An 11,669-nucleotide genomic window follows, 5' to 3' on the forward strand; every position below is an offset into this window, starting at 1 on the left:
TTATCCTGCTTTAATTTACGGCTGAAGGAGTGGTGTGCTGGGGAGTTTTAAAAGAGCCAAACACAGTGTCCCCGGGCAATTAGAAAGACCTAAGTATCACTCTAAAATGCCCTGGGTTTATTGAATGGCCTAATTGTTTTAGAGACATAAAAACGCTGCGGACTGCATCGTATTTACTGTGGAACCTTTCTGCTCTCACTGCACTGCTCAAACTGATCAGGGGATCCAATGCTTTTACTTCTGTTTCGCATTGACAATGGAACCAATATCTTTCCAGACTGTGGTTTGACATTTCCATGGGTGGTCTAGACGGTCTCCTTAATTTGAATTTCCTGGCTTGCATAAATGGGTCTCTCTGTTTCTGAATGCAGCAACGCTTTTATGTGGACCGATTGCACTCAGTGACGGAAGTGGCTACTGGTGGTCTGCTACCACCCCGGACTCGGCACAGCTAGTTAATTGAGTAGAATCAGTTAATTCATTGTGTCATAATATGATTAAATTTTAACATGATGAGAAAACCCTGTTACTGTGGTGAATTATGCCAGTAAATTTTGTTGTTCGGTGCACTGAAACTTTTATTGTTTGGGACGCGTTGCATTCGTATTCTGGAGTTAGGCAACCACCAGTATACTATAAAGTAGCTATTTTATCAAAATAATTGTTGTTTGGGATTTTCTGGCTAGACAGAAGAACTAAGGCAATTTTGTTGTGTCAATGTAATCCATCTGGTATGCGTCGTTGTTCAGTCTAGTTCAAAATGAATCATCGTGTCCAATAGTGCGTGTGTGTGACCTCATGTCCAGTGCCTGTTCATTTGAGGTTGGGTAACCTCACCAAACTTTTACAACTTGGCTTGATCGGCTCCTAATATGTCAGGAGATTTGCTTGAACAGGTTACATTGGTGCTTGTGTTGCATCTTCGTTAGTACTTTTTGGTACTACTTAAACAGGTAATGAAAGCGCAGTGGCACCCGAGGAAGTAAAACACAAGGCAGTGTTGTGGCGTACTGACACTCAGGTAAAGTATATCACATGAAGTAGTCAATGTTTTCTCTTGTTGCTAACAAAGTTGGTGGCGCACTGTAATATCCCAGCTCCTTTAATAGCAGTGAAGCTACATCAATAAATCACTGTTCAGTAATCACGCAAATCTACTCGAACCGTCCAACTCCATTACTTTAAGTGATTATGAAGGCGCCTACGTTTGTGCAACCGAGACATGACAATGAGTTGAGCAACACATCATTTAAGGAAACACAACCATTATTCATATCGACCATGTTTTCTATTTTTTGATCTTCAAATCACACGAATAGAAAACTGAAGCCATAACTTTTCAACCATCCTCTTTTGCAGTCATCCGCCATATCGTCACTGGGGAAACTATCCCTCAACGTGTTAATCGAAAGCTCGGTGTTGTTACAAGTGAGCGATTAGTATTTCGATTGTGGCTAGCTTATCATGTACCCAGCTATCCTTCAAACCCTTGTATTAACAGTCCACATATTGATTCCGAACTACACGTTCCTTTTGTCTGTTCAAAGGCATGATTCTGTTAGTCACATTGGCGAGATGCCCCAGTGTCTTTTACCCGCTTATTCCAATTAGATCGGTTAAACGTTGTTCTTTGCATTTCGGACACCCAAGTCCATTCAACTGAGATGAGAGAGAAATTCTCCGTGGCTTCGATGGTTCACAGGTTCTAATGTAAGGGTGTTTTCTGCTGCTTGGTTCTTGGTGGATTGAGTCTGGCTTCAACTATTTTTCATTAGATTAGTTCAGTGCCACCTTTCCCTATTTTAGATATCCCCAGACAACTGTACAGTAGCCTCCCAGGAGACCACAACGAGGAAGAGGGGTTTCCGTTTTATTTTACTGAGGGAGGGCTGCTTAATAAATGTTTTCTAATGTTTTCCGTCAAAGAGTACCGTCTCTTCGGAGGTGCCTCTTCCAGGTAGACAATTGGATCTGTTTGTCTGTTGTGGCTATCTCGAATGCATTTGCCTAGCTGAATTTATGAGTTCCTCTCAGCTAAACCGCCAGCACTGGCAGCAAACGAGCCCTCAGGATTTCTTGATGAACGAATTGCTCGAAGTAATTCTGTTAAAGTATAGGTCGGCTTCGTCTTAGACTATTCGTGATTTGAGACTTATCGAACTGCAACTGAATTACATGAAAGAGTAGATTCGACACGTTTTCGAAATAAACGTGTGCACCTTTCACCAAGGAATACTAGAACTTCTACGGGACATGGTCAGGCACAGATTGCGATTTCATTACAGCGCTATATTGTGTAAACTTTTTTCGGAACATTAAACGACCGTTAGTTCCCTACAGTCCAAGTTGTTCACTCACACTTAGTCCTTCTTAATTATATTTCAGGAGTTATGTCACGTGAAAGAAGAGCGAGCCGATCTCAACGCTCGCCTGTATCTGCTTGAAAAAGAGCTTCACGCCAACCGCCTGGCGTTGGAGAGTCACATGGCTGCTGAACAAGCCCTACGTGCACATTTAGATGTTCTGGTCACTGAACAAAATTACCAGTTACAAAAGACAGATGGTTCGACGGAGGTGGACAAAACTGTATGTTTGCGCACCGGACAATCCGAAACCAGCCTGTTGCGCGGTCAGGTTAAGGTAAGACTTGCATCCAAAGAGTGGTTTTCCGAACCCTACAGTTGAACATTTTTTCTTACAGTAGTCCTACGATCCCACAATGTTGGTGTTGTAAAAACTGTAAAATGTCGTGCGCATTGACTGGCTTGATTAAAGCCGACGTGAAAAGCCAATTAGGAACAGCGAGCAATTGAAACAGTTAAATTTTCCCGTATATAGTCCATTTGGGAGTGATATGCATGGAACAGTTCTTAAGTGTCACCCATGTCAATGTCTTTTATGCATAACGGGCGCGACACACCCTCTGCTTCGTGGTGAAGTGCTAACGATTCTCCAAGGAGGAAACATCTCAGGGGATAACAGGATCTCTCTTTAGCATGTTTCATCTAGGGAGGTTCAGAGAACCGTTATCCACACTGACCGCCCTTAGATAGGATTAGGGTGTTTTCATTAGCTTTTGTCAGACTGTGTTGGAGTTGTTCATCGACCATTACGGATATCCTACATGTTCAACTCTCTTGCACATTTTTAACTGAGACGTACTGGGTATTCATCCGTTCAGTTGAGGCGAGTTATCTGAGATGCGTTGGTTCCCCTGATGACATGGAATGTCCCTCCCCACGGTCGGGCATCGGAAGCGAGCTTGGCACATATATCCATTCACTGTTGTTTCTGCCGACACGCACCATAAGCGGGTTGTAGGCCCCTGGTGTCAGTGCTCACTTTTACCACCTCCAGCCATCTTTTGTTTTCATCGCCCTCTCAACAATGCGTACCGGGGCATGGAAAGTCGTGAATCGTTGGTCATCTAACGAAGTTGGGTCCGTTGGTTTAGCCATGCAATCTGATAGGTGGTACAGAGTTAGGCAAGCAAAGTATACGCACATGGCGAGCTAGCATGCATCAAGTCGAACTGTGCCGATGGACTCCTGCGCATGCGGTGTGCGCTGAGGCGCATGTGCATCTGCCTTAACGCCATGTACCAGGTGTAAACCCGAGGGAATAAGATCAGAGGGTGGACATGTGGAGGCATTCGCATATCTAATTGCTCGCCCATAATAGCCGTGTGTGAACAACCGTACAGTTGAGACACAATGTATGCAAGTTCATCTGGTGGCCCACATCACTCATGAGACGCACTCAGGCGCACATAAATAAAATAATAAAACTGATCGTTCAGATGTAACACCCTTTTGATGTCTACCTTCCATACCATCTCAAGGAAGTACGAAGGCTCTACTACTACCAGGTTGCCCAAATGTGGATAGTAGCAGTCGAGGTGATATGGTTGAATTCGACTGTAAGTTAGCGCCTTAACCACTAAAGTATCTAGATTCCAGGCACACCCATACGGTATGAGCCATCATAATGTTAGCCTGAATGGTGTTGATCACAGAGTTACCTCTAGCACCGTTATGGGCTTAACATTCCGAATGATCAAGAGTGTTAAGACGGGTTGCCTGCATAAATATATGTGATGTATATATAATGTATATGTATACCTCTGCTAATAAAACCAAAATCATAGATCAGAATGGTAAACACTACAATATTCAACATGGTGTTAGACGACAGGATACAACAGAATATAATATAACATCGTACTGCCAACTCCAGTGGAATTGTTGTAATACAATGCACTTTAGGCATGAAACAACAGTACGTGCAAACACAAAACCCAACAAACCATGTTTGAAGCCGTCAATAACAAGCCACACAAGCTCCCATAAACATAAACCGTGGCACCCAGCCGGACGACAGAGAGAGTTATCTGGATTAATTCTGTTGTACTGAGAGACTCTAATAAGGAGCGCAAGGGAAGGAAAACGCCCCAAACTCACATAGGTCTATTTCGGAGAGGTCAATAGCCGAACGTCCTATCGAGACTGGGGCTTGATCGAAGGATGAGTGGTGTTGTTCGCCTTCCAGCCGCAACTTCAGATCACTACTGATAGGCCAATCTTATCTGACTGATAGAATGCTCATACTCCTATTCAAACGACTTGCACGGTTCCTACAGGGCGACATCGTTCACTTGTAGGATGCAATCCATATTTTCGGCAAATATTTTAACCTCACTGAGTAGTCAGTCGTCACAAGATACATTTACCCTGTTTCCAGCTATATGGCAACCTTGTGACACGTTGTGAGAAAAGGTGACAGGTGTTGATGTTTGCCTTTTTTGCAGGACGGCGTTACAAAACTGCTTATATCGTCAGTCGTTTGAGGCGATTGACAAATCTTGATCAAGTTTCCTGAGGTACTGCCTTTTAGGGATGGTATAGTGACTTTTTTCAAAATTGCTGTCTATCTAGCTTTAATTGAATAAACGGAACTATCGTGCTCCCTGACAGTCCTATTATACAGTACCGACCCCCCTCATAAGGAAACTTCCCAGAGAGAAAATTTTGCCGTACGAATTTTTTTTTAAATTCAGGCAAAACGTAGACACTATACTAAACTTACAAGTCGGTAGTCATGGTTTCTCCTCCAGAAGCAGCAAGATTTGATATTTATCGCTTCAGTTACACTCCATAAGTTCCAAAAACACGTGAATCAATTCTGACATCCGATTTCCTCAGTCGATAGTATTATTCATTCAGAACTTAGAAAAACCATAAATGGTCTCAAATGTGAGATTACTCTTGCATTGTGTGATCTCTGTGCTTACATCCTCGATATAATCGTGTGTATCTGGCGGTGAGAATTGCAAATGCTTAACGATGCTTGCACTTAGCTGCTTTCTGCATGGGCTAAAAACGAGTAGATGGACACATAGTTCCTGTTTCGAAAAAGCGGAATGTCACCATGACAGAACTCGGAAATATTTTGTTTTTCGTATTGTTTCCACTTAATATTTCTTTTTTTATTACTGCGATTCTCCATTTCCACTGCGGGAATCACTGATGAATTGGTCTAATTTCGCGCAACGGAGTTGTGTTCACAAATATGCGGTCAGTAGGGCGTCATATATAGTCAGATTGACGTTGTGACTGTGAGGCAGATCTCCTGGGACATTTGCTCGTGGATTTTCTGTTGGTCTGAATGTAGTAGGTCTCCCTGTTGCATGAGTGTTTATTATGTCTGGTTCCCTTGTACCGGATGATTTTATGAAGCAGTCTACAGCAAGATTGTTTATTTTTCAGATCTGCATACAGATTGTTCCACCCTAATCGGACGAACCAGATTAACCGTTAATGACTATGGCAGTCTACACAAGATTGTTTATTTTTCAGATCTGCATACAGATTGTTCCACCCTAATCGGACGAACCAGATTAACCGTTAATGACTATGTTTAGACTAAGGAGCATTGAATATCTGGGCTCTCATTTATTACCTTTACCGATCCCTTACTGCTTGTTTACTGAACTGAAGACAGGTCGCGGATTACACAATCGGAGTGAATAGCAGCAAATAGTCACTTGCTTGTCCAAGTCAGTTTCAGTGGACAAGGTACAAACCCAACAATTGTTTCACCGCATTTCTCTTGGCAGATTATTCCGCTCTTCGGTCAAACGATGATTAGTTAACTGAATCCTCAGTATCAGTGGTTGCCGTTGCTTAGCCTTGATACATGGTTGCAGGAAAAGGCCTTAGATGAGTTCGTTTAAACTGGAGTTGTGTGAGGCCCTCACTAAAAAATGTTCTTTCTTCTAATGAGCTTTTGTGTGCCCAGATTAACAGTTGGCCCGCACATTGAGCAGGCCGGCAGATAGACAGACAGCCGATCGCTCCCTCGATCCATTAATCACTTATGAAGAAATCTGATAGTGTGAGCGGTTGATTTCAGTCTTACGACGGAACGGTTGGCATCACGCGTGCATACCCCATTAGCTCATCACGAAAAATCACCCGGGCATGGAGTTTTCAATCACCGCCTATGTTCCAAATCCTGGGAAACCGTCTGTATAAGGACAAAACAGCTATTTTATTGCGGCGCCGAAGCCAATGGCTTCACAGATGGTCAAGATACTGCCTCCATCGTGGCAGAACCACTCGGTGCATAAATCAATTATATGGGGTCACTTCCTGGGGTGATCCTGAAGTTTTTGTTGGCATTTCCCTGGTCATTACTGATGTCTCTAAAATCCATTCAGTCTGGGCCACTCAAGTCTACCAAACGAACGATTCGCTATCACCCGAATGAGGTTTTCTCACCTATGGTCACTAATTTCCAATCTTGGTTCTCGGAAATAAGCAGGTCCACCTGATCATCGAATGTACGAAAACGAAAAAAGTTCTCACCCAATGCACACTGTCGATATTGTGGAAACTTCATTTTACAACACTCTGACATAAATCCGTCTAATTGCCGTAACCAACTACCTCATGTCGTTATTTCTGTTGACTTTTTGATGGGTACTGTGGGTAATGATGAGTAGTAGGCTGCAGAAAGTCTGTGGATAAGGAGAACGCCGGTTAGGTGAACACCGCTGCACATTCCCTACGAACGTCATATCCAAATGGTGAGTGATCAATCACACAGTGGACTACGCAACACACAGCTATCTGGTTGTTGTTCAGGTGGCTGTTGATCTGTTCGACGAGCTTGGCAATTGATCAACAAACGATCAACCTGCACTTGATCAACACTTAATAAACTTACCAGAGCTCCCAATATTTCGACACAAATTTTGCTCACTGTGCGGGATTGAGATGAACTGAACTTTTAGAATATGATGTACTTGGAGGCGAAGTGATGACGATTCACCATCAGGGCTACGCTACCACTAGATATCGCCAGGCAGTTACTTCAAAGCATTCAAAAGTTTAGCCTGAAATCTCCTTCACATGTATAACTATCGCTATTCTTGTCATATACAGTAAAATGAAAACTAGACAACCTTCGGGTATGACCATTCTCCTTGGCGAGGTTAACTGAAATGCGTGTTCTAGAAGAGTCGGTATCGCATGACAGCCGCTGCCTTTCATAAATGGGACGGCTTCCACTGAACCTATACAAGAAAACTTCTGTGAACTGTGGAAAGTATCTGGCTGGCTGGCCAAAACTCAGAGGTGCCCACAGCACAAAAGACCATTGATAAGAGCTGCTCTGTATGTATGTTTATTGACTGTATGTGCTTGTCTGGCGATGTCGAAAAACTAACTCAACTCAGAGGCCTCAACTGATGGCCCCCTTAAAGCACTGCTACCCATCTCAATGTGTGAGCTGTGCAATAGTAATAAACGGTGTTACGCGCTCGCACCCGTTTTTTGGTGTACTACGTGGTACTGAATTGCATCACTGGTACAGGATACAGAACTAGCTCTGCTTTGCTGGTTCGTTTTCTCGTTCGTCCTTCTAAGGAAATGTGTATGAGTATGATACATCTGAATCGGTAGAAGGTCCCTTTTTCTTTACGGGCCTAAATAAGCTGGGTTCGGGAAAATAAATTTGCTGATCACCATTCGTTCTACACAGTCTGATTTCAGTCCACATCCCTCGTGGCCACAGAAATTTTGTGCAACGTCGGTTCCCTGACTCATTCTTATGTTACATCTGATCGTTGCCAGTACCCCTTTTTTCACTCGTCGTTTACATTTCACATGACTTGGTGATGATGCACAACCACCCAAACATTTCGACTCGTGGCGCACACCCAGTACCCTGCACCAGCAAGCCCGTTCGACGCCACGCATTCAACTCCCGCGATCGTGCACGCTCTGGGAGAGGATAACAGTGGGCTACAACTTACCCAGTTAATTTATTGTGGGCATCGCGTACCACCATCCAGAAGAGGATAAGGAAGTTCCTGGGTCCCGGATGCTGTTTTTGTTGTTTATCTGGTTATTTATGTGACCTGGCAAGTGCGGGCTGTTTCTCTTAGGCCTGTTTTGTTCTGTCCAACGCCGAAACAGGTGAATTACTACATGAACACAGACAGACACCAGGATAGGCTGACAGGGACACGTTTGGAACTGTGAAGTGCAGTGAGGCTGTGTCGGCAAATTAGGAACTACGGTGTTGTATTCTCCATAAATTAATTGAACAAGTAAACGGACAACACATGCTAGATCAAGATTTCATCAGTTTTTCTGCGACATATTGTATCACATTGCACTGCGCCGGTCCGACGTTCGTTAGGGACAATGTCCTTCGAACTTTCTCTTAATGTGTAGTTTCCCGAGCTGTTTATTTTATCCACCGTAAGCTCATTGCCACTAACTTTCGTGTATGTCAAACGAACATTATGAAAAATTTCGGTAAAGTAGCGTCGCCGTTAAGGTAGTTAGGGGAGATTTTGAATTCTATCTGAGTCGGAACTTTTATGAGGCTGAGATGAACACTTTGTCTGCCTTGCTTCAACTTATGAATGGCATGGTGGTGTTTCTGCTAAACTTGCAGCTACTGAGGCACCACTCTGATTTAAACGCCTGTCCCGGCACATAGAAATCCATCTGACCTGCAGTCAAATTTTAGACTGAGTTTTTCGGGCACACTTGATTTTTCTTTTGTCAAAAAATTAGTTTCGATTTCATACTGCCTCCTTCATCATGCTCTGTCAGAGTCTTCCTGTAGTGTTTAGATGCCAGGCTCATCTCCATTAGTTTTTTTCAAATAATGTGTCTACTAGCTATTGCCAAGCATGCCACCGTGGGAGATTTTTCCACCAATGCGTTGCTAAACTGCTTGTTTAACCTTCACTACTTGTGGTTATGCGTACTCCCTCTTGCACCATCAACCAGCTCGGCATAAACCCATAAGCTCGTTGATACAGTTGTCCGATCCACCCTGTGGTTGTTAATTTGCAACTTGCCACAATTAGTCATTCTTGGGTGATCGGCGGACAAAGTTAACGATGTGAAAACCAGGCACACATATTTCCCCCTCATAGTGCTGTGCTACATTACACTTTATTCTTAGGATGATGATTGCCCTAGAGTGGACAAGATAGTAGCAGTCCAGACACACTGATCCGGCTAGATAAAAATGAAGACCATATAATGAGAGAACTTGTATCGCTCCAGAGCCAGAAGCACCTTTTAGAACGGAACAGTACTATCATTTTTCCTGTGTGCAACATCTTCAACACACTGAAATAGTGTGAGCTGATTAGACCTGGATCTGATCACTATTTTATTTTTAACCAAATATCTGAAGTCCAGATTCGATGAAGTTCATTTATTGCAATCATTATTAAGTATTCAGTGCTTGCGAACACACCGAAACTGTGTTCAAAGCAATAATGACACAGCTAACATATCTCACCACGTCACAATTTGCGGAAGATGGCGAAACCAATTCGTACCTTCAAGATTCATGCGTTGACTTATTCTGTCACATTACCGTCACAGCTAACGCAACTTCCGAGCTACGTCTAGGCTTCCACAGCTTCAAGTGTCGCTGCTTGAATTCCGAGAGATGTGATCAAATGCTGTACGTCCTAGGGCATGACTCCGCAATTTGTGGGCATGGAGCGCAGGCCGAAGGACTAGGTGACCGTGATCAGCTTTATTAGTGATGCTTGCGCCTCTTGCTCTTTTTCAAAACTAAAAACAGTGTCGTCTGCATATTATAGGTCGATAAGGTTCTCGCTGAGGGAGATCTTAACACCAGAGTTTTTAAGGCCCTCCAGAATTTGTCTCGTCAATTCATAGTGACGATAGTTAGTAAAAACGGAGACTAGACATCCTTGTCGGACATCACTATTTGCAGGAAATCTTTGGGAGAGCTCCTCATACACTCTCACTCTTGTATTCACAATGTGTGAATACAAACAGTACGTGATATTCGCACCGCATACAATGATTGTCAGTTGAGCTAGGTCGTTTCTTCCGGAGGAAAAGTGGATTCCAGGTTTTTTCGAGCGTGACTGTCACACCAAGTCTCAACAGCCCATTCCATTGTAGTGATTAAATGAAATTGGCATACCATCGCCATTCTGCGCGCGGTTAACATTGCACGAGGTTATTGCTCCTGTTTATTCTAACGCAAGTACGAATCGTTTATCAGTGACGTGACCGCGACTAGCTCCATCGTCCTCCTTACAATCACTGTCGATAATGACGGCTCGTACACAAACAAATATACGATGACCTTTGCAACCCTAACATCACGGTTAGGAAACTTGATGACAATCGTTGTTGTTTTACAATCGCTGTCCAATACAATATCTGTCTGAACGTGTTTAGTCAACTAGTTCGCTTACGTTTTGTGGACATTTGTGAATAAACGTCCCATACATAAACTGTTCCAATCCACCACTCGAATTCTAACCCGTGAAGACAAACGTGAATAGGGACATGTATACCTTCTTAGGAGCATTTGGAAGGGCCTCTTAATTTGATACCTGCTAGGAGCTTCCTGAGGTTTTCTTCATCCAATATAATTAAAGTAAATCTGGCTGCAGCAAGCCAGATAGTGTAAAACAAAGCTGTTATTTGGAGGTCTCACCTGCATCTTATAGGATTTTGGTCCGGAAAATTTTCGACCAAGTGTAATTGGTCTACTGACATGAGTACAAGTAGGAAAGTTGAATTCCCGCTAAAAGATGTGAGCTTAAGGGGGTGCAAGGAAGAGTTCTTTTTCTGAGATTGAGAGAATGATATTTTTAACTAGACCACGTGACCATACTTGGTGCCTCGGTCTACCCGCACACCAATCCTAGGTAGCACCTCACGGATTGAATGCAATATCGTATACAATTGAAACAAACTGATGTCACAGTTGTGTGCCTTCTGGCCCCCGTTTTACTTAGACTCATGCAAGTGGCCGATCCAGTTGCTTCATCCACTTCCGCACTGTCACTGGCCAATGAACTTAACACAAACTCAAATATCTGTTACTTTCTGTGACTGTTTCCAGCAGTCTGACGAGACGGAGATTATCACTGATGATTCTAAGACTCGACTCTATCCGACTTGCAATTCGATTGCGACTTAGTTTGAAATGTGACTCTTGCCATGATCAGATTATGCGATATTTGCGGTTTGATTAAAAAAGAACGAGTTTTCTCAACTACAGATTCAACATTAGTTCTGGTTGGTCGATTTAAATCAATCTCATGAAGTTTCCACTTCGTTCATCAGCTGTTTCAGCTGGTATAT

At 43.2% G+C, this 11,669-nt stretch overlaps 1 protein-coding gene across 1 annotated transcript in view; it reads left to right on the forward strand.

Annotated features, from left to right (window-relative positions):
* Nucleotides 1-11,669, forward strand: part of T265_14104 (hypothetical protein) — a gene marked incomplete at both ends in the record, with an annotated part of 56,133 nt that overhangs the window by 43,586 nt on the left and 878 nt on the right. The window contains 2 exons of the mRNA XM_009172052.1: nt 1,360-1,428; nt 2,386-2,640. Coding sequence (XP_009170316.1) covers nt 1,360-1,428; nt 2,386-2,640 — 324 coding nt within the window. The remainder of the gene's footprint in view (nt 1-1,359; nt 1,429-2,385; nt 2,641-11,669) is intronic.

This window comes from Opisthorchis viverrini (genome assembly GCF_000715545.1).
Source record: "Opisthorchis viverrini unplaced genomic scaffold opera_v5_143, whole genome shotgun sequence".
Lineage (NCBI taxonomy): Eukaryota > Metazoa > Platyhelminthes > Trematoda > Opisthorchiida > Opisthorchiidae > Opisthorchis > Opisthorchis viverrini.